The sequence below is a fragment of the Trachemys scripta genome, chromosome 2, assembly GCF_013100865.1.
Source record: "Trachemys scripta elegans isolate TJP31775 chromosome 2, CAS_Tse_1.0, whole genome shotgun sequence".
NCBI lineage: Eukaryota > Metazoa > Chordata > Testudines > Emydidae > Trachemys > Trachemys scripta.
This window is the reverse complement of record NC_048299.1, coordinates 118,870,430-118,898,341: the sequence shown is the minus strand read 5'-3', so window position 1 is coordinate 118,898,341 and position 27,912 is coordinate 118,870,430. Positions and strand designations below refer to the sequence as shown.

The window sequence follows — 27,912 nt, the reverse complement described above, 5'->3', positions numbered from 1 at the left end:
TAGATTCATAGACTATAAGCCCAGAAAGGATCATTAGATCTTGTAGTCTGATTTACTGTATAGCACAAACCATATAGTTTAATACAGTTACCACTGCATTGAATCCAATAAATTGTGTCTGACTAATGCATAACTTCCAGAAAGCCATCCAGTCTTGATCTGAAAATTCAAGAGACAAAGAATCCACTACTTCCCTTGATAGTTTGTTCCAATGGTTAATCACCCTCACTGTTAAAAATGTCTGCCTTATTTCTAATTTGAATTTCCTTGGCTTTAACTTCCAGTCATTGATTCTTATTATGCCTTTCTCTGCTGGATTAAAGAGCTCCCTACTACTTGGTATTCTCCCTATGAAAGTACTTACAGACTGTGATCAGGTCACCTCTTGATTTTTTTTTTTTAATGAGCTGAACAGATTGCACCCTCTAAGTCAGTGGAAGACATTTTCTCCAGCTTTCAAATAATTTTTGTGGCTCTTTTCTGCACCCTCTCCAATTTTTCAACAGATAAAGCACAGTGTGTGGGAGCTCTCCCTTCCCTCCCCACCCCCAATTCTTGGCTTAAGGGTTGGGCCCTCTCGCCCTGGTTGAACTCCTCCTTCCCCTTCATCTCCCTTACTAGTGAAGAGATAATTTATCAGGCCAAGCAAGTTGAAGTAGGAACAGCAGGTGATCCTGTTGCATAGCAAAAGAATTTCTGCAGCTCCCAGACTTCCTGGTGGTATAGTAGTTGCCTGTGATGGAAGAAAAAGAGCTGCCCCAGTTAGGCGTTCCCTAACTCCCTTTTCTCCTTCAAAGAAAGATTTGTCCACTCAGCAGATCCTCCACATCCTCTCTAGAGTGAAAAGTGAAGAGGAGACCCATGCTGCTGGCTTTCTCTTCCATCCTGGTGGGGAGGGAGAGAACAAAAGATACTCCATCCAGCCCCTCAGTCTCTCCATTTCCCTATCGTTAACTTTTCTTTCCCTTCTCCCACCAACCTACTATGTAGTACTAAAAGAAGGGGAAATGACTATGTCCTGAGATTTGTCTAGGTCTGTCTTTTCCTCACAGCAGAGATAGGGAACTCCTCTCATCTTATCATCCTCCCACCACCCAAGGCTGGAGGGAACTTATTTCATAGAGTTCATGGCCAGAAGGGACCACTAGATCATTTTGTCTGACCTCAAATTAATGGCCTGTGTTACACAGGTCAGACTAGATGATCTAACGGCCCCTTCTGTCCTTAAACTCTATGTAACTATGAAAGACATAGAAGAAAAGAGAAAAAGTGGAATAAATTAAAGGAAGGAAGAGGATGAACAGAAAATTTGGGAGCTATAATAATATTATTATTTTATTACTGTACAGAAAGTCTGGTGCCAAAATATTGCAATAAAATTCCATGAATGTTTGAGTGAGATGTCAGGGAACAAGGCTGTGTTGAGAAGGAGACTGGAGATACTGGTTGCAGATAGGATACAAAGACAGGCAATCAATATTTCTATTCTTATGTACTCTGGAGGGGATAACTTGCTTTAATTATAGATGTCTGTACATTGTTAATGCTGGTATTTGGGAGGTTTGTACATATTTTAATGCAAATGTCTTATGGGAAACATGAATAGGTTTGGGAGTATGATAGTTTTCGTTTCTATTTTGCATGTTTTTTGGTTTTATTTATTTTAACTTCAATTTCATGCAAATGCACAAAAATAATATAACTTGTAACTAGTACAATACAGTAAAATACCAGATATGTGTGTATTTTTATGTCCCTAAAATCTTTCATGTGAAATAGCTTTTAAATTGCTAAAGTGTATGAAATTGCATCAATTAATGCTTGGCGTATATCCCCAGTTTTATTTGATGTCTTTACATCAGTGCAGGGGTTTACTAGGGATATGCCCTCTCCCAACTCTATACACTGCACATACATGGCTATATTTTGCTTTCAGATAAACTAATGTAATTGTGCAGTAACTCTAATGAAATTGTTTGAATTATGGCAGGGTAAATTCTAAGTAAATAAGTGCAAAATTTGGCCAATATACTTTTATTTGGCTGGCTGTAGGACTGCCTGAAGGCATGAACTTCTTCTAGATAAAATTCTTTGCTTGTTTTCATTTTCTTTCCTGTGCTACATTCTGTCACCATCAGACAGCATAACAACACATCACCATATGACATTGAGACCCATCATGATGGTCAATAAAGCGTGTGAGTCCCCCTGCTATTTTCATCTATTTTAGCTACTGCCTATCAACAAGTGCTTTTATTGTAGAGCTGCCCAGACTGTTCTAAACCTGATTTATTTTATCTGCAAAGTTAGCAGAAAACTCCTCAGAGTGAGAAATATCTGATTTGCTTCCAGGTGAAGGCAGGTCAGATTTATTAGCTCATCCACCACCTGGAACAGTTCCACTGATCATGACTTTGTGGATGGTATAGTGTAGGGAAAGAATGTTTTTTGTCCTCCAGCACAGCGATGACATTGGACTTTAAAAAATCTCTACGTTACCTTCAGTCAGACACAGTGCATTGATGGCATCCATGCTCCAACTTCTGCCTCATGTTTAATCTGTCATAGATCATCTGTATAACAAAATGTATAGGAAGGTGATATTGTTGGAATAAAAGGAGACATGCCTTCTATATAAAACTTCTGATAAGCAAGAAAGAAAAGACTTTATTTACTCAGATTCTCAGTGTGAAGGTGAGTGAACAGGTACAGGCCATCAGAATTGGTGAGTTGAGGTACAGACCATCAGAGTTGGCCTGTACCTCAACTTCCACTGTTGGCTGGATGGTTTAACCCTCCAGCTAATCCCCAAACTCCTCCTTCTGGAGTAAACCAAAGAGACAATCCAGAAGGAAAAGCAAAACTCTATTTTTCAGTCCCTTGATCGGGGTGTGGGAAAACTCTTCCCTTTACTCCGGGTGCATCCCTCTTCTTATAGGGTTCCCAAATAGTTCTTTGCTCAGTTCCTCTCCAGCCTTCCTCCCAGTCTTCTTCCTTAAGGCTTTTCTTTGGCAAGATCACCTTTCTAGGCCTTCCAGCAGTCTCCTCTTTACAGAGACTAATAACAGATCCTACTATCTGCCTGATAACCTTTAGACTGAGGAAAGTAGAGCTTTTCTACCCATCATGCTTTGTCAGTAGCCCACAAGTCCTTTGATCCTTCTAAGATCCAAGCTAACCCTATGAACTCAACACACTTACAATCAGAAATAAAGACTTGGGCTAGATCTACAAAGAGGACACAGGTTCTTAGTTGCAGTGCTTAAGTTTAGGTGTTCTGTTACCTATTGGAAACCAAGCCTTGAATTATGCCCCCAGGCTCCTTATAAAATGCATGGGGAGAGTTAAGTGCCTAGGAATGGGATCCACAAAAAACAGGAAGCTGAGCAGGGAGATAGTGATGAGAGGGATGGGGCCTAATCCCTGCCCCCTTCACAGATTTAGATATCCAACTTTGTGTTGGAGGGAGGAGCTATCTCTATTTGGGATTCAGAGTTGTGAAGCCTGTCCTGGAGTTAGGTGCTGAAGCCAGGTCAGCCCTTTTTAAAGAAAATATGAAGAAGTGGAGGTGCTGCCCCTTTTACCCAATATCCCAGTGGTTAGAGCACTTACCCAGCATGTGGGAGCCCCAGGTTCAAATCCCTTCTCCGCCTGAGAGGAGCAGGGACTTGACCCAAGAAATATTTAAATATTTGTTGAGCCAGAGAAAGAGTGAAAATTACTCTGTAGCCTGGTAGGTGGGGCACTCACTTTGGAGGAGGGAGACCCAGGGTCCAGTCCCTCTGCTACAATGATTCTTTAATTATTTATCCAAAGTGCAACAGCTTCAACAGGAAAGACTGAGGGAGAACCACATCAGAATAACCCATAGCCCAGTGGTTAGGGCACTCACCTGGGAGGTGGCAGAGCCCAATTCAAATGCATTCATCTCATCAGGTAGAAAGGGGTCTCCCTAATCCTAATCATTGGGTTAAAAGTACTGAGGACGGTCCTCCTCTACCACCTGACTCCAGGAGAGGGGTTCACAACTGAAAATCTCAATCAAGGGGGTCTACACTTGCCAGTGTACATGGTTACATGTGCTATATTGTGCCATAACTCCCGACTGTCCACATCTGAAGCCCTGAAATACATTTCTGAAGGACAATCTAGTGTGCAAACAGTAGCACACATGAGTGGTCGGTATGTACACAACCCCACTATGGCCTGGTGTTCTACAGTGCAGTGCAGGTGGTGGCAAGGAGGGCATGCCAGGTCATGGATATCAATAGTTCTCCAGGGCCAATCCCACAGTGCATTGACCCCTTTTGCTGCCTGACCCTTACTCAAATGTATAAAGGTCCCTGCCCCCGCCCCCATTGCCAGTAATACTAGTGCCTCCGCTGAACACTTTTAGTTCTGTAATGAACTGTATTGAGCAGCACTAGCAATCATGGACCATGCTCCAAGAGCTGCCAACCAGGCTCTGGAGCACACCCAGATGCTGATCTATGTGTGGACAGAGGACACCATCCTCCATGACTTTGCCCATACTGGAAGGAACATACACCTGTACAGGAGATTTCACAGAGGCTGGAGGAGATGGACATTCATGGGACTCAGTCCCACTATTGGGCATGCATGAAGCACCTCAGGCTCCTGTAGCAAGGGGTGAAGGATTCAGATAGTCACTCTAGGGAGATGACCTAGCATGTGATGAGCTGGATTGAGTGTTCTCCAGGGCTGAGAGTACTGAGCCTGAATTCAGTCACAACCCGCTCTCGACTCTGCCAGCCTTAATGTATGGCAGGACACTGATGAGAGGCAGGGCGAGGAGGCAGCAGGGACCTTGGATGAAGTCCCAGAAGAAACCCCCAGGAGACCTGAAAGAAGGGAAACATGTGATTCTGCACCTCTACCTGGCAGACCTGGTTGAGGAAGCTCCCCTCCCCACACCCTTCCCGAGGAGCCTGAAAAGGACCCTGAGCTTTGGCAGGAACTGGAATCTGAGCCCAGTAAGTTATAAAATGCCCCCACGCTTCCCAGAAATATCATCTCCTGCTCCAGTAATACATGGCTGAAGCCAGCCTCCTCACCACCCCACCCATGCTCCACCCCAGCCTGGTCCCCGAGCAAGACACAGCTGTAATTCAGTGATTGTATTGAAATCACATGAAGCACTGTATTTAGTGGAAGCTATAGCAGAGTGTTAATGAGCAGTCCTTGTGTCCCTGCATTTGACCAGTGATATTCCCTGTTCTGAGCCAACTGCAGGAGGGAAGGGATGGAGGAAGGGTTTTGAAATGCCTGGATGGGAAAAGAACAGTTTAATGATACATGGTTTCTCAAAGGCTACCCATTGGGCTACCCACATTTGCCATCCTTGCCTGTCAACTGCCCTTCTCTCCAAATCTTCCCACTGTAAACACTATAAACATTGCAACATTTTAATAAAATTAATGCAGGTATCTTATCACTTTTAACCTCAGACCCTTTCTTGTGGGCTGCAAAAGTAGTTTGAAGGAAGGAAGCTGTAGCAACTGCATTCCTTGCAGCCTTTGGCTGCACAGTTGCACTATGTGGGGGGATGTAATTATCTTCCAAAGAAAATGCAATATAATGCTATCTTCTGTTTAACTTGCCAGGACATTCTGAAGCCAAGAGAGAACCCATTCTGCTGGAAGAGCAGGAGTGGCACCCCAGAGATAGAAGAGGAAGAAACCAAGTGCATCTGGAGGACCTGCTTGTTGGCATTGACAGAAGGAGTCAGGAATAGTCAGATTTTCTTAGGGCAAGAGAAGAATGGGCTCTTAGGATAAGACATTCCTGCAAATGGGGAGACAGCACTGGCAATAGGAGCACAGAAAGAATGGGATCATGCACTCATGCAGTCCCTAGTCCAACTGGTAGCAGAATGCTTTTGGGCCTCACCCATTGCGGTGGCAGCTGCTTTTCTAGGGGAACAGTTACCACTTTCTCCTCCTTCTCCAACTATTGCCCAGGCTGCTGCTAAAGTGTGAATCCCAGCTCCTCTCCTGCCAGGGATGAGCATGCAGGCTGATCAACACCACATACTTCTCAGTCAGCTGAAAACCCTCTTGGGGGAACTCCCAAAGCATTCAGGAAGTGAATGATGAACTTATATATAATAATAATAATAATAATTAATGGAGATATCCCATCTCCTAGAACTGGAAGGGACCTTGAAAGGTCATGAAGTCCAGCCCCCTGCCTTCACTAGCAGGACCAAGTACTGATTTTGCCCCAGATCCCTAAATAGCCCCCTTCAAGGATTGAACTCACAACCCTGGGTTTAGCAGGCCAATGCTCAAACCACTGAGCTATCCCTCCCCCCATTTAAGCTAGTCCCTCTAGCCCTGCATGTGTTCAGACCCCAAATTCCACACAGAACATGTCCATATTTGACCCTCTCCACAATATTCTGCAACTGCAGCTATTCCCCACTTGTCATGGCAAAAGGGAGGGCAAGGATGAGGAGATCTCCTCTGAAAATGATATTTGCCCACTTCTGAATGAATTTGGCTTGTTTTTTGTCTTTTTTGGGGCATCTTTTTTGTTAATTTGTTTCTGTTAGAAACCGTTCTAGCTCTATGTCCCATGTATATATGTAAATAAAAGTAACTCTTCCCTTCACTTCTGCATGCACGTTGTTTTCTGAGTATGATCAACATGATACTTTCCAGAGATTTGGGATGAGGTAACAGGATTCGCAGCACATGACTGCATGATTTCTGTAAAAGTGTGGTGCCATGGAAATGCTAACAATTTCACCCCCGCACCTGCAGCCAAGAATTCACTAATGTTTGAAAAAAAAAAAAAAAAGGTTTGTGGCAATAAAGTATGCAGTAAAATAACTGTTGATATCCTAAACACCACAATGGTAGAGGAGAATTTTACTTAAAACTCTTTGTATCTTTGTTAAAAATTAAGTGACAAAGGAAACAAAATTAAACAGTTAAGATATCTGATACTGAGCAGTGATTTAATGACACCTCCACGTCCATCAAACAGTTACCACTGGCAACTATGGCAGTACTCATGCCATGGGATCAACATGCATATACCTGATAAGAACTGTGCACTATGGTGTCAGAAAGAATTGTGAGGAAAGAATGTGTTAAGTCTCTCCCCAAACCTTAAAGAACTGTTTTTTTAATTACTTTAGCATTGCTGAAGTGCTCCCCATAAGCCAACTCAAAACAGAGCAGTTAATACGTAATGAAAACATTGCTCAATGATGGCAGTACAAAACCACCAACAAAGTTGTTAACCTTGAGGGTCCTACCCCAGCTGTCTGCTTTCAGTTAGTACATTAACTGCAGGGGATTGAAACCCTCTGAGGTATCTGGCAACAGAAGTATGTGGCAATGCTTTTTCAAGCAGCTCCACTGCATCACAACTGTGTACCTTGGCACAGTTCTAAGTCACTTGCTGGTTCCCCACTGTTCCATTAGGTACACGCACACAGTATCACAAATTTTCTGGGCCTGCAGGGAACCAAGAACAGTGTGCACATCGGTGGGATCTGGCTACCTGCACAGGCCTTAAAAACAGATCTGTCCAGTGACCATTCACTCTGAAAGCTTCTTTAGCCTTGCATACGTTATGCAAAGCACAGCATACCATCATAATTCAAACTGTGTTGGCCACATTGGCATCCAGACAAGCTCAAAGGTATCACCAATAGGCTTTCAGACACAAAGGCAGACACCACTACCGTTCTGCAGCTATTCAGTCTGTAGTTCAATTCCCTTTTCCTTGGGTGGGTGATGTAGGGGTAACACTTCAATGAGCCACAGTCAGAGATGGTATGCAGGATCACCCAAAATAAAGGTATGCACAGAAACACTGTACATAGGCACATTATTTTGGGGGAATAAAGACCCTCTTCCTCACCTCCACCCCCAAATTACAACCTGGACCTCCTGAACTCCCTGGCATCATGGACCTTTCTCCTGTGCCAGTATTTGTGTACATGAATTAATCCCTGTGGTCCACCAAGCCTCGGAGAACCAGTGAATATTAACCTTTATGGTTCACATACTGGTCTCTTTTGGTGGCCTCTTTTGGTGAAATGTGTATTCTGTTGATGGCCCCCGCACAGTTCACAAAACCCATCCTCTGTATCCTGCTATAATTTCAGGGATTTGGGTTATGGCAACCACCCGTGGGTAGATCTCAGTATTGGTAGCCTGACAAACCTGTACAGCCCATCCTGACAGTTGACGTTCCAACTCTGAATTGGTTGGCAACTGACCAGTAATTGTCAGGTGTTGCCAGCAACAAAAGGATGATAGCCACCTGCATCTGCACTGGTATCCATTTCCAAAATCAAGTGCTCTGGTTCTTTGGGGTTTCTGGAAGCTGCTCACACAACTCCATGAAGTTCTGTTCCCTCATTCTGAAGATTTGCAGCCACTGGTCATCATCTCAGATTTCCAAGGCCACCACACTATGCTGGTTCGTCAGGACCAGAAGCAGTGCTCCACCCATTATCACACCATTGCAGTTCTGTTATTCAACACATCTGTTCTATGGGTCCCAAGAGGAATTTCATTCCCCATCTGAGATTAAGCTGTCTTTGCTGTCTGAAATCTCTTTGAACCGATTCTACCCAGTATTTGGTACTGCACCACATGAATATATGTCCAATGAACAATAGCAGGAGCCTGTTCCATGTTTCCAATGCAGTTTGACAAAAGGGAGAGATGATAGGAAACTGCTGTTGTCAAATGCGTGAAGGTGGCATACAGTTCCAGCAACATATAGCAAGGTGGTTCCAACAGTGTCTCTAGTGACAAACAGGACTCTGGGATACTGCCCCTGAAACATCATCACTAATGTTACATACTAAAAAGGGGCAGTGTGGATGAAGGTACATGCCTATTCACAGCCTATACCTATGCCCAGCACAGCACAGCATATGTAGACACGTGGCATGGGTTCAGGATACATGGTCTATCAGTACACAGCCAAGTAATTGTGTACACTCGCACGTGTAGATAGGTGCCTCACTGCAGCCTGTGAGTAGGTGCCAAACTCCCTGAGAGACATGGGGCTTAGCAAACACCCCTCTCCTTGGAATCTCCAACTGACCTATATTATTGGGCTCTATGCCTAGGATACTTGCTTTGGTGAATACCATTCTTAGGTTCCTTAGTGAACATTTTGGCTTTAACCTCAGTGGGAGCAGAAGCAAATCGTTAACAAACAAACAAACAAACAAACAAATAAAACCTTAACTAAATTATAAGAGTATTTAGTGCTTAAGGTCCCAGTACAACAAGGGACTTAACCATGCACCTATATTAATCACATGAGTAGTCCCATTAGCTTCACTGAGATTACTCATGTGTTTAAAGTTAGGCATTAAGAGCCTTATTGAATCAGGGCCTGAAGCAGGGGTTTGAGAGTCAGGGTACCCAGGTTATAATTTCTGTCTCTGCCACTTTCTTGTTGAATCACCTCAGCAAGTCACTTAACTGTTCTGTGCCTCAGTTTACCCTTCTGTAAAATGGGTATAATAATACCTGCTTCACATAAGTGTTTTGAGAATTAATGTGTGTAAAGAGAATGAAAAATGGTATATACATGCTAAATATTAAATTTAGCACATAGTGGAAAATCTAGATAATGTGGTACCTTCTATACACATACACACACTAGCACTGGCCATAAAAACCTCCCTTTTCCAGGTTTACATCTACAAAGGTACAGGTGGGAATTAAACTCACAAGTGCCACACAAATAAAGCATTAATGCTGAAAGTTTAGACCTAGCCCCATCAGATTGTGATTAGATCTAAACTTATCCAAGGGAGGGTCTGATCACATAGGCTCTGAATGATTCCCTTTCCCCGCTGCCATCTCCCACTCCCAAACTCACACTGTTTGGGGATCTTTCCAATACAACCCAAAGAATTTCAGCCCTCATTCTCATTTTCAGGGCTTTTTGGATGAAATTATTAAAGTAAAAGTTAACTTTTCTTGGCATTTAATACAATACAAGAAATAAATTTCAAATTATTTGAAGGGCAGATTTAATGACAAAGGGCAAATATACATCACTAAGACTTTGTTAAGTCTGATGTACCCTCACAACCAACCTACCACTAATATATGTGCTATTCCAAATCCTGTAAAGACAAAAAAAGTCTTCTTACTGTGTGGATGAACTGAAAGCTATTTCATTCTGTTGTGTGAGAAATGTACTAATTAAAAGTCTTTAATAGTCAGACATGAACACATAGTAAAATTTATTTTAAAATTATGCTCATAAAAGTTAAAAGAAAATGTTTATATGATTTATTTGGTTGTCTTTTAATTGACTACAGATAAAGTAGGTGACTGCTGAAATGTATTCTTTCAATCAGAATATCTGAAGTCCAACCTCTTATTAGCTTAATATTTAAAATTGCTTGAGATAGCTACAGATAATTAATTGCTACTATTTATTTTAAAAAATATATTATTATTTAAAGAACAGGCTATCTGCCCAGTTGCAATTTTGCATGCTTGCCTGGGAAAAAGTAGGTGACATAAATCACATGCATAATCTCAGGAGACAATCATTTTAAATCTTAATTGGCTGCCTTTTAAATATCATTTAAGGTCTCGTTTTCTCTGCCTCTCTCTCTCTAGTTAAGAAGGTGTTGTGTCAAAGTCTATTACCTTGCTGGACGTCTCTCCCTTAAGTTTTTTTAAAAAATAGAACCATCAGCAGAGGTTTGAGAGGTCGATAAAGCTTTTAGATTTGGAGATGTTTTCAGGGAGCCCATTTCCTGCGGCTAAGAGTTGTTAATGGAGCTTAAGGAATTATCTTATGACTCGGGCTAGGAGAGCCGTATATTTCTTCGCTCCTGTTCCCTTGTCGAGGCTGAATATGCTGCTGTCAAACTCGCTTAATGAAAAGTAACGCGTCGCTGATTACAGTTTTATTTGGGCTCTATGTAAAAAGCACTGTTAATTTAGCATCCCCTCCTTTGTGTGTTTGAATTTGCCATGGCTGAATGATTTAGAGTCTCTCAGTTTCAGACCGTTTTCTCCATGTTTTTTTCTTTCTTCTCCCTTCTTTTTGATCTCCTCTTATATTTCTGCTTTGTATATCTATCCAAGTGATATGGCTTTCTTTCTTAGCGCTTTCCTCCCCGCCACCCAAGCCAAGGAACAGTTGAAAGTGATCTTTGACTTGTGCTATTGGATCAAATAGCAAAGATTAATTTCTCATAGTCTTTTGTTCACACTTTATGGATGCTTTTGAATGATCTGTTATGCCTGACCGCTAATCTTTAGACAAGGATAAAAAAACACCCCAAAACAAAATTCTGATTCATACAAAGAGCATCCTATATACCTGTAGCCTACCGCAATCAGGTCCTGTTAGATAGCGGGTACAAACTTATTCGAACTTGTTTTACGATAGTAACATAGCATTAAGGGGTAAAGTAAAGTATTTTTCTAATTTATAATATTGGATCGGTTTTGCCTTGAATATAATTTTATTGCCTTTATTTTAAATATTATTTGGGGATTTCTTTCCCCAGATTTGAATGTAAGTCAATATTGTCAGTTATTATCTCCAAGAGCATTTGTTACCATTTTTCAAATGCCTGGCCACAAAATATGTGCAAAAGTGCAAAAGAACTCTATAGAAATCAGACCAATTTTAATGCCATATTGTTGTTTCCTCTGAGGGTAAAATTCCTGTAATTATACACAGAAAGTGTGTTTTGAATAATTTAGCATTCCGTATATGTGTTGATTTTATGTGGTACAGCAGATTTAGAGAAATGCATTATCTGAATTATATTTACTTCATTGTCTCTACATATGACTTTGTGTTCCTATCATACTCACTTGGCTATCAATGTATTGGATAATTAAATCTTCGGGCCTCCCCCCAAACATCCTCAATAACACCGAAGTTGAAATCTGCAGCGAAACGTTAGCATGTACACACGTACTTACATATACAAGACGTGTATAGACACCCACGTACATTTTTGCTTTAACATAGCTAGCACAGATGCCAGTATTTTTTCTTATGTGGTGGTTATGCGGATTCCTGTCCCATTTGCTTCTACCGCTGCTTTGATGGCGGAATACTTGCGCCCCCTTCCCTCTCGTCCCTTCTACCTTATTTTGGTTTTTAAAAAATTGCTTTGTCTAAAGGGCTTCACTGGAAAGCTCTCCGGCCGGCCTGCTGCATTAAAATTCCTGCCGGCCCAGCCTCTAGCTGAGAACACTTCTCCCCAGAGACTCCACTTTCGCTATTACTGTCAAGTACCCTTGACTCTTTATTTTTGCCCTTTTATCTATTACAACTAATTCAAGTTCTTTTGCCCTTTTCAGTTTAAGACGTGGCTTTCTGTAAAGCCTCCCCCTGCCACCGAGATCTCTGGGTGCAGAGCCTTTAGAAATTGAGGGGTTTACTGTCAAAATGAAAATTTCACTTCAAATTATCTTGGCTGATGCACGTTTTCCAGGCCGGGGGCTCCTGTCTCAGCCTTTTGACAGCCAGATCAGCAGCGAGGTTCAGTGATCTCGATAATATCATCCAAGAGAGCGAAAGTCAATACAATGACAGGGAATATGACTGGATACAATCCAATTACAGCTGCTTTCAGAGAGCGGAAGGGTTTGATCTATTCCCCACACCCAGATTCCTTTATTCAATTGCTGCACTAACCGGTCTCAAAAGTTTGCGGGCTGGTGTGTTTTATATTTTAACTAGTTGCTGTCTCGAGACTTCTTTACAAACTCCTGGGGGTAGCGCTCTGTTTCATTTCTGGTCTTTGTTTTAATTTTTGGGGGAGGAAGTATGGGAAAGGATGCAGAGTTTTTGCCATGTTCCTACTTCAGTCCCATTATGAGCGTTTAACTCTTGCCCACACCGGTTGATAGGGCTCCTCTGGACTATAAACTCGTATTTTAAGAAGATTATTTTTCTTATTTCTGTCAGGTTTGGTTTATCATTTCTTTATTTTCCCCGGCCTGCGGAACAGAAAGTTTGTTTCAACTCCGGGATTGAAAGGGAAATGTTTAAAACGCTTGCTATTTAACTGGTAAATTGGCAGCGAGACCTCCTGAAGCACACGGAGAACGAGCTCTTTCTCTTGGCTGCACTCTATTTAATGTCAAAACGGTAAAGCATCTGTCCTGAAGTGCTGAAATATTCATGGAGAATCAACGATTCTTCATACTATCAGAGGAGCTTGAAGCTAAAACGGTTCTTTAAAATATCAAATTTTCCATGTGAATCAATTGCTTCGCACTCATAAAAAGAGATTCCCCTGCCACAGCGGCCAACACTGGGTCCCGGGGTGATTTTCCCCAGCCTAGTCTCCAAGATCCCACCTCCCCCTACTCTGTTCTCAGGTTTATGCGGCGGACACTGTCTACCCTCACATTAGTGGGCAGCTGGAGTCTACTTTTTTCTCTCCTCCTTCTGTTTTCTCCCCCTTCATTTCAGCAAATCTAGAGCACAACTACACTTCTCTCTCCTCTCACATCTATCTATCTAATATTGTTTTAAAGGATGAACATTTAACTCCTGTTATTGTTTTTCTTTCCCCCCTCCTTTCCTGGATGACAACTGTCAAACTCAACAAATGTAATGATGGATGGCCCTGTGTTTCTCTAGCGGAGAAGGCTCTTGAGACTGGACATCCATATTCCAGTGTAACACACAGTATTCATTAACAAGGCGTTCTTTAACAGAATACAACCTGGTAAATGTAGTGTTGTACTTACAAACATAACAATAACTATCTGTTCAAAGGAGAAATCTTAGACCGTTATTTGCTCAAGAATCTCCGAGTTTAGAACATTCTGGATTCCTTTACAGACACAGAAAGAGAAAAAAATAAGGCCCAATGAAAAAGTATCAATATTTCTGATTTAAATAAATTTGTTTGCAGTTATGCTAATGATTTATTGACATTTCATGAACTTTTTCTAGTATTAATGCAATCATCTTGACATTTCTTTAAATTACTAGAACATCTATGAACACACATTCTAAAACTGGAACATATTTATTTTGTAATGCAAAACGCCACCACTAATTTTTACTTCTGAAACAGACAATTTATTGGAGTGAACATACTTTTTTTAACATATTTGTCAAGGTAAATTTGTGCAATAGTGTAAACTTGGTATAAGTGCCGTTTGTGAATTATATGGTAACAATGAAATCAGAAGGAAAAAATCTGAGAAGTCTTTATAACTAATATTGGCATGCCTTAAATTAAATATCAGAATTTAAATTTCTCGTTTGTAAACTTTTGGATGTAAACTTTTAAGTACGCCTACACTATAGTACGTGCTTTTAGACATGGAGTTAAATTATTTTCACGACATTGATCCCTTAAAGTCGCAGCCAACAGAAATTATTCAAAACAGCAATGAATAAAGTCTGCCCGTTTAACTAAGCAAACTGAACTTTAAATCCTTATCTTTGTTATTTTTAAAAAATTATATTTAAATTTAAATTCTTCCAAATCTCTTTTCAGTGTATCCCACTCTTCAGGTGTTAGAAAGTTCTTTGCCACTTGGGGTGTTGTTAAGAACAAAACATTTTGCTTCCTGATTTGGGAAATGCAAGAAATTCTTTATTTGAGTCCTGGTGGGATAAGTTTGACAGTTGGCCTTTTAGCACGTTAGTACTGTTTCCAATTGAGCGTCCTAAAGATCCCGTTTCCAGAATGGCTCCTTTGGTGGTAGCCCAGGAAACTGTTGTGTTGCTCAAAGCTTGGTTCAAAGTACTGTGTCTGAATATGGGGTCATGAAACACCCCATCCACCCAGTTCCTGAGATTGGTGACTGGGGAATCCTGATGTCTGTCAATGACACTAACAGGAGCAGAAACTGCAACGGAGGCGGAGACTCCTTGGCGTTTCAGCATGCAGGAAGGATACTCAGTTTGGTTTAGAGAAGTGGCGGTGTGAGCCAGGGACCAAATCCTAGGCTTTGTCTCCAATATTTGTTGCCCCTGCTGGAAACACATTTTGGACTCACAGCTTCTCTGCCTTACATTGATTAAGTCTTGTTCACATTCGTCCACCACATTCTTGAGACAGTTTTTAGCCCTCTCCAGGTCTTCTTCAATGGTGGCCGCTGGGATGGGCGTCTTTAGAGAAGGCTCCTTGCAATGATCGGTAGCACATGTGTCGGCTGCCCTTATCTGGCTGTTCTCCAGGTGCTGGAAGGGCTGTTTCAATTCGCATTCTGAACTCTCCGACTCAATGGGGTCAAAGTCATCCAAATCACTCAGTTCCAGCTCTTTTTCTTCTTTGCTGGTGGCCTCTGCAGGAATGGGAAAACAGTAAAGCATACGGAATAAATAGCACCACAGTGTTTCTTTAAAATAATACCATCTCTAAAGATGCAGAGTACTGTTTAAAAGGGCGTTTCTAATAAAGAATACAACTGCAATTCTGTATGTATGTTTCTAGGCTATGTGCAATTCATAAGTATATCCTACCCACTCATGCAACAACACTCATGATAAAAATAGTCAAAAGGGAAACTGAAAACTGATCTGGCTACTCTAGAATTTTGCTTGTTAATTGTAAATGTATATTTAATAAGATACCATCGTTTTTTTCGTTCTTCATATTGTCTTCCAGTGACTCTTCCTCCCCTTCCTCTTCGTAGGATCTCTTCTCATCGGAACATTTGTTCCTTGGAGGCCAGGTCATCTTGTTCTCCTTCTTGAGCCTCCTCCGGGCATTGGCAAACCAGGTGGAGACCTGGGTGAGGGTCATCTTGGTGATGATGGCCAGCATGATCTTCTCGCCCTTGGTGGGGTAGGGGTTCTTCCTGTGCTCCTGCAGCCATGCCTTCAGTGTACTGGTGGTTTCACGAGTAGCGTTTTTTCTTCGGGTGCCTCCGTCCATGGTGCCATATCTGTAGTTCACAAGACATATATGACACCATATGTAGATCATGTCAAAGATACAGCGAGGTGGCCTTTGGGCACCTGATCCAAAGCCCACTGAAGCCAAAGGAAAGATACATGGAGTTTGGACCAGGTGCTAGGAGAGGTTAACTGTACCTTCTTCTAGCAGTAATCAGTGTCGGAGGAATACTGTACCAAAACCTGAGGGGGCCGTAAAAGGCTTTTAGTAATCATTTACCGCAACAATTCAGTGGTAAGAAAGAAGCAATGATAACATATCATTTTAAAATGAGAAATACTGGGCATAAGAAATGTTTTAATTCAATTGTACAATAACCTTTGAAGAATAAATAGAAAAGAAAATGTCTATTTTTATCCAAGTAAATTGCAAAGTCCATTTTAACAACTTGTGTGACAGAAACATCTTAGAAACGCACAGACCCGCACACAAAAGTTCTGCTTTTCAGCTGTTTGATAAATCCTGCTCAGATAAAATACATTTAAGTAACCTCAGGGTGTAACTGTTAACAGAAATATATTTCCTCCTTATTCCTTTTATTAGTAATCTCTCCTACCCTTTTGTTCCTGAAATTGTAAAAACGTGACGCAGAAGACACTGGACTGCACCTGAATATTTAATGCACATCATCCAGGAAAGGTCATCGGCACCCAGTGGGCTTAAAAGGTTGAGATGGTTTAAGTGGTTTTGTGCTGTTTTAAAACTAATAAACATACAGAAGATAAAAGGACTGTTCAATTTAACACAATACAAGAAAAGCTAATTAATAAAAAATTGGCTAGTGGAAAGTATAGCTCCTTGAAAAGTAAAGGACCATATGCTGGGTTGGGAGAACAATTTGTTTAAACATATACTTAGAAAAAGTTTCTATAAAATATTATGAGAGACCCAAGATAAATTGGTATGATCGCTTCAAGTACTCCCAAGATATTTAGGCCTCATTGAGTTTTTCAAAGTTACTCCCATTTGTTAAAACATTCAGTTTACTATAGTAGAATAATGAAATTAATTGAATTACATGTCGAAAAGGGGGACGCAGGGTATTTGATAATAGTTTGCTAAAGTCAGGGGTCAGGCACAGGGTTACTGATGTAGCCCCACAACACTGCTCAGTGCTGACAAACACAAATTTGTGGGTATTTAGCCAGTCCCCCTCTCCACCACCTCTCCCCCCATGTTTAATTTAGAGATTTAGTGTTAACATTCAGAATAAAGCTTTGATTTTTACTACACTGTTTGAGCAGCCTGCCCAATAGGTCCCTCTTCAGTCTCCAGGTAATATACAAATGTAAGGTTTGTCAAAGGAGAAATGTAGGCTTCCATTTTGTCTAATTATTTATTTGCCTGTCTTACCTTGATTAATAATTCATTGTTAAACGGACACAGTGTTTCACTGTTTAAAATGTCTCTTGCTTAGGAAAAATCACTCGTCGTTACGTCTGTTTAATTGTTTGTTTCTTACCTGTCATATTGATACTGACTGAGTGTGTGATCGTAGGGATAATAGGCAGCCGCCTGGGTAATGCCCGCATGCGCAGATCCACTCCCATCCTTCGCGTCGAAACTGTTCTGTAACACAAAATTGAGTGTGTCCTTTCACCAATTCCCACCCCCAGCCAGCCGCCCCGTCTTTCGCCTTAGAAGTGGTTAAGGGAAGTGAATTGGTTTGTTACATTTATGGTAAAATGTAAAACAAATGTTACAATGTTGCTATGGAATATATTGTTTTCCACAGCAGTGTTTGGTTCCAAAACAATTGCCTCGTATTTGACTACAATAAGGAACCTGTTTCACTTCTTATTAAAAAGTATTCTCCTAACCGAAATAACTAGCAAAAGCTTAATTCATAGTTCCCTTCTCTACAGAACCTAGAGCACATTAAATTTATTAACATTATAAAACAATGACCTAGAAAGTGACAACAAACGTTTAAACTTTTAATGACATCTTAGCTATTTACAACTATCGCCTTTAATTAATCAGAAATACAATGTGCAAAGGAAATGAAAGATGAATGGCAACTTTACTGCTGTGGTCTTACAGTAAGATATGTTTTGGCTGTAGCAAAGGTCTAGAATTTCAGCAGCCAGTGAAATCAATACACACATTAACCCATGCTATAATGATGCCAAAGAAAAAGCTCATTCCAAGGTATATCGATTGTTCTGCACCTCTGTATATGCAACTTTGAACTACCAACATAGCTATATCGTTCATTCCAGTGTCGTTCATCAGTTTCACAGAACTGTCTTTTAACTGTAGTATCATAGAACTGTTAAGCATACTTATAATTAGAGAGAGAGCTAAAAAGGCAGAGCTATGCGTCGATAGTCAGAAAATAGGCTTACGTAAAGAACTACATGTATTTAGGTATTTAGTAGAACTACTTAAAGTGGTCTCTGTCCTGAAAACATGACTGACTTAGTATAGCAATCTAAACATAACAACACGTGAATTTTAGTCTTAGTGAACTGTTCCAATTCAGAAGAGAGGGGAGAACACAGATTTCCTCTAGGGAGGTCTCTAACACGCAAGCCAAACAGCGAGAAGATATGTTTTCGTTTATCTTTTGAGCTGGGATTTGTTTTACTAATGAGTGACAAGAAGATTCTAGGATTGCTTACCAAAGAATAGAAGGCAGAGGCTTCAGTACCATAGGTAACGTAGTTTCCATAGCCCTGGGTACTTGTGTAAGGATTTCCATAGACTCCTAAGGCAGCTGCAGAATTGAGCTCATGTCTGGCTGTGGCTAACAGCCTGCTTTCGTATACAGGACAATAGACTGGGGTCTGAGCCGAGGCTGAAGCGCCTGAATCTGTCAGAGTCCTGCCACTAGACTCACAGCAAGTTGTCAGGGAATTGGTGGTCATCAGGAACTAAGGGAAAGGAGGAAAACTTTTTAAAACCTGCAGCTAAGTTTTGACATTTGTTTCCTTTAAAGGCAGAGGAAATGAAGGTTTCGGGAAATGTACAGATTAGATATTTTACCAGTTAAAAAAGGAAGACAAAACTCTTAAGTGTTTAATGAAAATCTCTACAAGGGGGCGGCTACGTCAGGTTTTCAAGCTGCTTATATTAAATGCTTTTAAAAGTAACTTTTATAATGGGTTGTACAAAGTGTTGACATCATTTGTCTTCACTTGCAGCACAATGCTCCCCATCTGCGTTTTTAAACCTTTTTTTTTTCTAAATCACTCATGCATATTTATTTTGACTGCAGATTTGTAACAGCCCTACATACATCTATTATTAACCTGCGGGTTTCAAATAGCCCATTATGTTTCTACAATAGATAGTTCAGTAACTTCCCTTTTAAGTGTGTAAATAGTAAACCTAATCCGGAAGATAAAATATTATTCTTGGAGGGTTTCCATCCCCCTTTTTCTTTCGTCTCGCCTCCCCCGTCCCCACCCAGAACACCCTAAATACTGTATGCTCCTTTCATTTTACAAATATGAACACAAACTTAAATATCTTATAAACAGACTGAGTGCGTAACCAATTTCACGCTTTCACGTACTATAAAGGAACACTGCAGCTTTTAGCACTGAACGGTAGAAATCAATAATGACTGAAATTCAATCAATTAACGTTTGCGGACAATAGAGTCTTACCTGGGGTGCAGAAGAGTAAGGGTATCCAAACTGAGGATATGACATGGTACAGAGGCTCCCAGTTATCTAGAAACAAGGAGAGACGTCTGATCTGCACGCTATTGCAGCCTTGCTCTGCTCTATTGTACCAATTGATTGGTAACCACAGGTTCCTAGATGCTTATAGGACGAAGCAGAATACCATATTTAATTTACCTGCATGAATCTTAAACTTTTTTTTAACTAAAAAGATGTATAATGAATGTAGCATTTTTTCCACCGCTACAAACTAGAAGTAATTTCTACATGTGGACTCAGAGATTGACAAACGTGGCGACAGAAATAAATATTTTGCACACACGAAAAAAAGAACATAAAAGAAAAGTAGTTCAAAACAGGTCAACTCAGATACACGTTTTATAAACAGCAGAGACTCTGACGTTACATTAAGCTTACTCAATTTGACCCGTTTGCAAGTTTAACATTCATTTTGGTAGGTTTGAGTTTGTGTTAAGAATATACAAAGCAGAGTTTGGAGAGCACTCAAACATCAGATACTTGAGTTTATAGTACTTTAATATGATTATGTAGGACGACTATGAATGGTTTTGATCTCAAGAATCAATATTACACCAACTAAGATTTTCCCCCTTAGTCACTGAAGGATGGCAAACCCTTTTAATTAGAAATTAATTAATGAGCAGCTGCTTCTTCCCACCCCACCACAATAATTAGTCTCAATTACAAACGAGACATATGAAGAGACACACGAGTGAGTCTTCATTTAAGATTTAATCAACAGTTAAAATTAGCAGTAACACTGACAATAAACCACATGGCACGCAGTTTTGGGTTTTTTTGCATCTTTTAGTCCAGATGCGCGATTAATTTTAAAAACACTATAAATATACGTTCCAGGCAATGACTGAAGACATGGGTGTTCACCTTGAAAAGAATTTGATCACAGTATCAATATTTGTAATTGTGTTAGAAAAGTCAACTTTTACCTTCTTTAGGGTCCAATCCTGCTTTACTCATGCATTGAAGTGAATGGGACAGTAAGGTGCTGAGAGAATGCAGGATCGGACTCGGAGAATTATAGTTTATGTTGTTGGCTGGCGAATTTATCAAAGAACACTTTGTCTTTATGGGTTACAAAAATTATTTAAAATGTATAGTCAGCAGCTTTTTACCCGATATTCTGGGAAAACTCACACTCATAGAACTCTTGATATCACCTCAACTCTGCCTTTTGAGATTAGTTATTAAAATAGCTTTCTTCGGTGTTTTAGACTCTGTTTGAAGCGTAGCATCCCCCCTTCAGAGGCGGGTGACCTAGATGATATAATTTAAACATTATTGTTTGTGTGAGCATGGCAGATCAAACAATTTTACAAATCAAGGGCCTAATCCTATCCCCACTGAAGCCAATGGTAAAACTTCCATTGATTTCAATGATATCAGGATCAGTCCCTTCATTATTTTCAAGCGCTTTTAGACTGTATTTCGTTAATCTCAATAGCTCCCCCACTACGGATCTGGAGCAGAAAGAGTCCGTTTATACATGAGAAGTGTTTTAAATCGGTCTGTGGAGCCAAATTCCTCAGTTTCGCTCCTGAGATTATACTCCCATTTGATTTAGTTGGCGTGTTGCTTGAGTGGGGATGAAAGGCCCAATTCCACTTGCGGCTGACCATCCCCAACTCACGCTGATTTAGGTAGGAACTGGGGTACCTTCAGCACCGGGCTCCGGGTACCAGGACTGCAGGAGCTGGTCTGAACCGAAAGGCAAAAGGCAGAACCATTTTACCCGCTCTGTGCAGCGCTGCAGTTTCTGACATTGCCCTACAGTTCTAATAATCCTGTTTGTGAAACTTTATTGTTGAAAGCCCATGCAGAAGAGACTTGTTTACTTTTGACATACTTCTGTCATGGTAAATAAACAGGGGGAAGTAATCTCCTTTCAGAATACCGAATTCCCATGATCTGTACAAACTCCTCGATTTACCCAGGCTCCCAGTTCCGTCCTTTTTGTGGGTGTATAACGGCATCGCAGAGCAGCTAATGTGGCATTGGGCTGTCGTCACCATAGGCTATCTTCTGTAGGAAAGTGACCTCTGCTGTGGCGGTAGTAATTGTCAATAATTTATAGGGAGTAAACTGCTAAAACTACAACAAATTGCCAGTGTAATGTGGCAGCAAGTTAGCCAGGCATCCGTGAGCCTTTTGGAGGAACTAGAGAACAGCTCGTTGCGCTTGAGCCGTGGCTGATGGTGCAGTGGCGTGCTGCTCCATGGTGTGCAGACTTGCTCGGAGAGATTCCTGGGTTCAGACATGTGAATAGCCCCAGGGTCACACTCTAATTAATGATGATGTTCTCTTCTTCTCCCCAGCTGGAAGACTGCCTCCCAGAAACGAATCTGCCCACTCTGACAGCTCGATTGAGGGTGATTGATGACTATCTGGAGACCACAGTACACATAATACAATATCTGCTGCGTAATTGCTTTAATTTACAGATGAAAATACTAGTTCTAGGATTGGGTTAGACTATAACAAGCGGTGTCCTACGGCATCTTAAATAGTTCCCAAATAACAAATAGATACAGTACATGCAAATTATTCAGACAGTTTAGTGTCTGTAGCCGGGAGAAATGCGTAAAGAACAGGAGTCAAATGACATTAATAATTGTTTTTGAATTCCGTATTGATTTCTTGGGAGAGTGTGTTTATTCCTTTTTCACCTGCAATGCTAATATCACCTTCTTTCTGTGAATAATAATAAACTAGCCATTGGGGCTTATGCTACAATGAAACTCTCACTTATTTTTTCCAGTTACTCAGCGTTTCCAGAACACAATGCTACTTTTAGTTATTTATTAAGCAGATATCATAATGTATAACCTTCTGGAGGATTTTGTGAAAAAATAATCGAGAAAATCCACAAATGTATAAAAATGATCTTCCTTAAGAGATGTGCACTGCTTTTGCTTACATAAACACTGGAACATTATGCACTGGTGCTGGGTAGGAAAACAGCTGCACTTATCTCAAGAGTGGCTCAGTGCAAAGCACTGTAATTAGCTGATAGAGCTGGAGAACTGTTTTGAGAAGCTGTAGCACAATCGTACAGTTTTTCAAACTGCTTGTCTTGTCTTTTTCTTTTGATACTACTGCAGACGTCAACCCAGCAGTGACACCCATAACACAGCAGGATTGATATTTAGATGAGTCGATTAATCTTTACAATACAAGACCAGATTCAATATTTATATTCCTTGTCTATTTATATGTCTACAGTGTCTTTCACTACCCTGTGTCAGGCAAATCCACTGATATCCGGTTTTCTGCATTGAAGGTTCCCTTATTAATCACTGTAATAATTTGTCATTTTTTTCTAGTCTGCCTGTTATATTACTTTACCCTAACTGCGCATTATACCAGAACCAATCGGTACTCCCAAGAAAACTGTCTTTAATTTTTTTTAATAATTTACATCATAAAACGGACATTACTTTGACACAAAGTGTTGCTCTTTTGTCACTTACAGTCTACAAATAATGGTTCTTTGTTGATGAGAAACTCAACGAAGTTATATTTCATCACGAATTTCTAGTGCCAGAGCACAAACATGCAATAAGTCCCGCAATGATTTAAAAGCTTTGTGGCCCCTGCACATGAACAACATAACATTGTTCAAATCCAAGTAAAGACGATTAATGCTGTGGGCTATATCCTCAAGCATTTGGAAAATGCAAGCATTTGGTATGTAATCAAAAAAATATTCTTGCCAAGCCCCTTTCTTGTACAAAAGAGTTAACAGCACTTGAGCAAAATAACCAACGGGAGCTATTTTCTAAGTTAAAGAAAGTAAAACCGTCTAAATCAACATGAAGTGCTGCAGAGTTTCCCAATATAAAACCTGCAAACACAAACATATCTTTGAGAGCCAACGCTTAATGAAGTATGTCTTAAAGGGTTACTACAAACTGGTTGATTTTTCTTCTTCTCAAAGAAACTGGAGCCAATGTTCAGACAAGTTTTATTATGAAAACATGAAACAAGAAGGAAACATCGTGATATCTGAACAGGCCACAGCAGGTAAAACAGGGAAGCCCTTCTAAGGCTAAGGCTTTGATGGACGTCTTCAGGGACGCGATCTAGCTGCGGTTATACAGCTACAGCTTCACTGGATATATGCCCATTTTCTTCTGCTTTGGAGGTGTCATCGCCTTGCCATGAAATATTTCTTGGCGACGGTATATACTTATGGGCTAAATAGACGTTAGTACGATCTTTCGGTCGCGTTTGCTTTGTTTTCAAGTTAATGGTTTAAACAGCCTTGACTCACTGTCTGACAAAGGTTGTGAAGCTTAACGTGTTGCCCATTTGGGATCTGACATGGAACTGAGGGCAGCTTGCAACATTTTCAAGTGAAATAGCTCCCATAAAGTCAATATTGACATTAAATACATAAATTTTGAAAAAAGTGTATCTGAAGTATAATTACAAAATACTGCAGTCTAAATCAAGGGACAGTGAGTTTTTCATATCTCTTGTACATGCATATCTATAAGCCTCACTATGATCTAGAGTTATGATGATGACCTACACAATGATTGCCTAAAAGGGCATCTCTGATATTAATTTACCCAGGTTACAACTACATGTAAAATCAGTTGCTTAAACGTATCCACTTGGAACACTTTTATTTATAGTTTTTACTTAAATCCTCTTGACAGTCTAGATTAATGCAAGAAGGATCACATTCTCACACTAGTCTTTGTATTTATTAACTTTTAACACTTAAGAACTCGAGCCAAGATACACACACGCAAGTTTTCAGCATCCAGGAGCAGCTGAAACAGAACATAGGCACTCGCTGAACGGTTAGGTGGACCCCATTGTACAATAACATTTCTATGCTCTGTAGATTGCGCAGACTACAGCCACTATTTCATTAGCAAAGCGAAGATCACACAAGATTTTTCTTTTCAATTTCCAAAGTGCCGCAGGTTCCTAGGCATTCAAACGCTTCCTCCTTTCCCTCTTCGAGCCGTTGGCAATGAACAGCTTTGCAATACTTCTATGTGCAGATCAAACTTTCTTACTGCAAGATCAAATTCGATTGCTTTCAAAGTTTGATACAAAATCCAGAAATTTTAACTCAGTACCCTACCTTAATATACGCTAATATCCATACCCCTTTCCCAAGAAATAACATGCAGGTTAGATTATATTTGTACTCTGTCCTAGGTAAAGACTGCACAAAGCCAAATGATTTATCACAGGTAGTTTCTCTTCTCCCTAGCAGTTAGTTTTCAGCTGGCTTGCTGGTGAAGCAGGCTCTGAGGGGAAAAAGAAGAAGAAAAAAAAAGCCCTATCATCAAAACAAGCAGAAGGTTTCTTTACCTGAGATCACGCCAGGCTTCGACTAAAATCTTCTAGCGAGAGGTTTTCCATGGCAGGGGATCTCGTCTCTTGTCTGCAGTGACTCACTTTGCAGAGAGCTATAGAGAACTAATGTAGACATTTCTCAGTGTATAATACCTGACTGGAGTGGAATAGTGCTTTCAGTCCCTAGGCGCCACAATCACTTCACTAACCCACTGTACTAGAGTGACGTTCAAGTGAATAGCTTCACTGATCACACTCTTTCCTACTGATTAACACTTTCCAACACGACCAGACACTCAAGTTTCAACTTTTCCTTTGAAAACGGATACAAGCATTCCTTGATTCCTCGGGTTATAAAAGCTGCTTATGGCGAGGGGGACACCATAATTAATAGCAGGTTAGTAAAATTAGTGCTGCCACTCCAAATGTTGTCCTTGATCCAAACAATAATTGCATTGATTCTGAAAGGACACGAATGTCCTCCATTTAACCTAATGATCTGCAGGTTGTACACGCTGTAAGGCAACCATCTACCAGAGATTTGATTAACTGCGCACACATCCAAACTATAGTTTATCTGTACAAGTAAAGATTGCAAGACGCTAAACCTACAGACATCTCTCTTTTTTTGTCTCCCTCTCTTTTGATGAGAGGTCTTAAAGGCAATCGTTACCTGTGCAAGTAGGGAATGTGTGCCTGGACCTCTTCAGCTACTGGCCTTAATTTTTTCCATAATTGCTTGGTCAGTATTGTGGATCTCAGGTACTATGAACTGCAGCAGCAATTCCCCAGCTACACGTGGACGGTGAAAACCACCTTCCTTCAGTTCACCTCCTCTGTCCAGTTTGGATCCATAAAAGAAAGACAATGGTCACATTCAGAACGTTTCAGTTCGGTAGTATCCTGCAATGCCTCTCATCAGTTGAAGATCCTTGGCAGTCTTTTATTAGGAGCCCGATCCTCTCCCCTTTGAAACCAATGGCAAAACTCCCATTGATTTCAAGGGGAGCAGAATCGTAGCAGTGGGACCAAAGCTACGGAAGTTCCAGCACCAGCAGATTTAGAAGGGAATGCTATGTGCTCATCTAGTGTTTTCCTATTCTTGTTTGTCCTAAAGTCGCCAGCGATGGGCAACAGCATACTGGGATTCTAAGGAGAAATCCATTGGGGTGACCCATTAAAAGTCGAGGTTACTCGACTGTGAACTTGCTACACACAAATAGGGCCGGGGTACTGCCAGTTGTCACCGGTATCATGATGTTAAAGTAACATGTAGGCTAATGACTTTTTACCACAGGCTGGAGTGATCAACTATGCCGCACCAGAAATCTTTCAGGTTCCTGCCTATTGCTGCAGGGCAATCCCAAGGAAACTTAGCTGATATATATTGCAACTCTGCTGTGGCATGCTGTATCCTAAGTTTTACCTCAGGACCGCACCTTCTTCCCTTGGTCGTTCAACAGTGTAAGAACAACTCAAGACTGTCAGAAAGGTGTTTGTCTGGGGGGATCAATATAATTTGTGTTTAAATATATAAGCTATAGCAGATGTCTCAAGAGGACAGAAGTGGAGAAAAGTGCTTTAGCCTTAAGAAATAATACCCGCGTGTATCATACCAAATTATCTGAGAATGGGAGGGGGGTGGGGATGAGAGTCTGAAAAAGGGGAGAGAAAACCCATTTTTAATCTAATATCTTCATATAGTAATTACAAAATGTGAACACTAATGTTAATATGCAACTCTGCATATCAACTTGTTTTTGCCAGAACTATTTCATGATAGTGTCATTTACATGTACCTATACTTACAAAGTTCAACACATATTGCACATTGTGGTGAAGTGGCATTTTAAGTTTGATGAAGGTTATAATAGAAAGGGTCTTTTCGGATTATCGTTGCGAAAGCAGCTTCAAAGGCAAATAAAACACGAAAATAAAGGAATTAAAGAAAAAAAACACATTTTCCTCATCTGTACATAATGGACAGCTGTAAACACTGCCAATCGCGTAGTGATCTTTTGCATTTTAAAACAAAGTAACAAAACCACAGCAACATAGTTCCTGATTTGCCCTCCCACTGTTAGCTTAATTTCAGAGAACATAATGTAAATATCTGATTTCAGAAAACGTTACAGCATTACCAGGGGTATTGCTAGCATTCCTACCTTCATTGACCTGAAGAATTCTAGCCAAGTCCTTGTGTTTTAATTTAACACATAAAACATCTACATCCAAAGGTGGGAGGCACTTTCCCATTCACGTTCCCATTGAGTGGAACGTGAGCAATACCTTTCTCATGTTCAAATGAATTGTTTGGCTCCTTTCTAGTTCCATGAGATGACATATCTGCTTATGCTAGTGGAGCACAAGCCCTTCCTTTGGCTGCCGCCTTTGATAATTTCCCTGTAGTAGAAGGGGTGCCTCCTTTTAATTTGACAATGGAGGAGAGGTGGATGTGTGGAAGGAAGGTTTTATTCTATTTGACAAAGCCATTGCTCGGAACCTAAATTTGTGCTAAGGAGCTTCTCCATTTCATTCTCTACTTTCCCATTTCACTCTTCTGCCTTCTAAAAATTTATCTTTTAATCCGTAGAGGCTACCTCTCCAAATAGCTCTCAAAGAAAAGCAATCTGTTTCAATATTTTATAAAGATGATTTGGTGGAATATTCAGTTATGTAATCCCTAAATGAGAAAATGTTCTTCAAAATAATATGGCACTCCCCCACTCTCCCCTAAGTCCAGGCAGATCCTCATCCTTTTGGACTGGACTGAGATGGACTTCATATTGTTGTCTGGATTCATACACATAAAAGGCAAGGGGAAAAGACTATTTTCCATCCGCAACTATATACAGATGATTTTGTGGGATACATCCCTTTGACCATAAAAGATTATCCAGGCACAATGCTCTGGAGAAAGGTAAAACCCCATCAAGATCACTACTAATATGAGGTAGTGGAAAATTCCTTCCCAATTCTAAATGTGATGATTTGGAGCTGAAT

General features: G+C 40.6%; 1 protein-coding gene and 2 long non-coding RNA genes across 12 annotated transcripts in view; 2 read left to right on the top strand and 1 right to left on the bottom strand.

Annotated features, from left to right (window-relative positions):
- The window catches only part of LOC117872733, a 38,069-nt gene extending 31,889 nt beyond the window's left edge, over positions 1-6,180 (top strand). The window contains exon 4 of the long non-coding RNA XR_004644572.1: positions 5,625-6,180. This is a non-coding gene — a long non-coding RNA (uncharacterized LOC117872733). The remainder of the gene's footprint in view (positions 1-5,624) is intronic.
- A 7,885-nt stretch (positions 6,181-14,065) lies between these two features.
- On the bottom strand, positions 14,066-27,281 carry IRX4 (iroquois homeobox 4). 9 transcript variants are annotated; one of them, XM_034761472.1, is made up of 8 exons: positions 27,075-27,278; positions 25,583-25,745; positions 24,925-25,032; positions 19,534-19,692; positions 18,544-18,795; positions 17,382-17,488; positions 15,595-15,908; positions 14,066-15,305 (listed from the first exon to the last, which is right to left on the bottom strand). In XM_034761472.1, exons 4-8 carry the CDS (start codon positions 19,576-19,578, stop codon positions 14,563-14,565), a joined length of 1,461 nt encoding a protein of 486 aa, XP_034617363.1. In that variant the 5' UTR covers positions 19,579-19,692; positions 24,925-25,032; positions 25,583-25,745; positions 27,075-27,278; the 3' UTR covers positions 14,066-14,562. The 9 variants fall into 9 exon arrangements, with proteins under 9 accessions (XP_034617363.1, XP_034617364.1, XP_034617362.1 ...); XM_034761473.1 differs by lacking the exon at positions 25,583-25,745; XM_034761471.1 differs by lacking the exon at positions 27,075-27,278 and having other exon boundaries at positions 25,583-26,384.
- The window catches only part of LOC117872732, a 55,322-nt gene continuing 52,514 nt past the window's right edge, over positions 25,105-27,912 (top strand). For both annotated transcript variants that reach the window (XR_004644571.1, XR_004644570.1), the window contains exon 1: positions 25,105-25,306. This is a non-coding gene — a long non-coding RNA (uncharacterized LOC117872732). The remainder of the gene's footprint in view (positions 25,307-27,912) is intronic.

Coding starts and splice junctions, on each gene's coding strand:
- IRX4 (XM_034761469.1), bottom strand. Junction 17,489..18,543: donor CCTCTGCCTTCTATTCTTTG/GTAAGCAATCCT, acceptor TTTGTGTTACAG/AACAGTTTCGACGCGAAGGA. Junction 15,306..15,594: donor GAAGAACGAAAAAAACGATG/GTATCTTATTAA, acceptor CCATTCCTGCAG/AGGCCACCAGCAAAGAAGAA.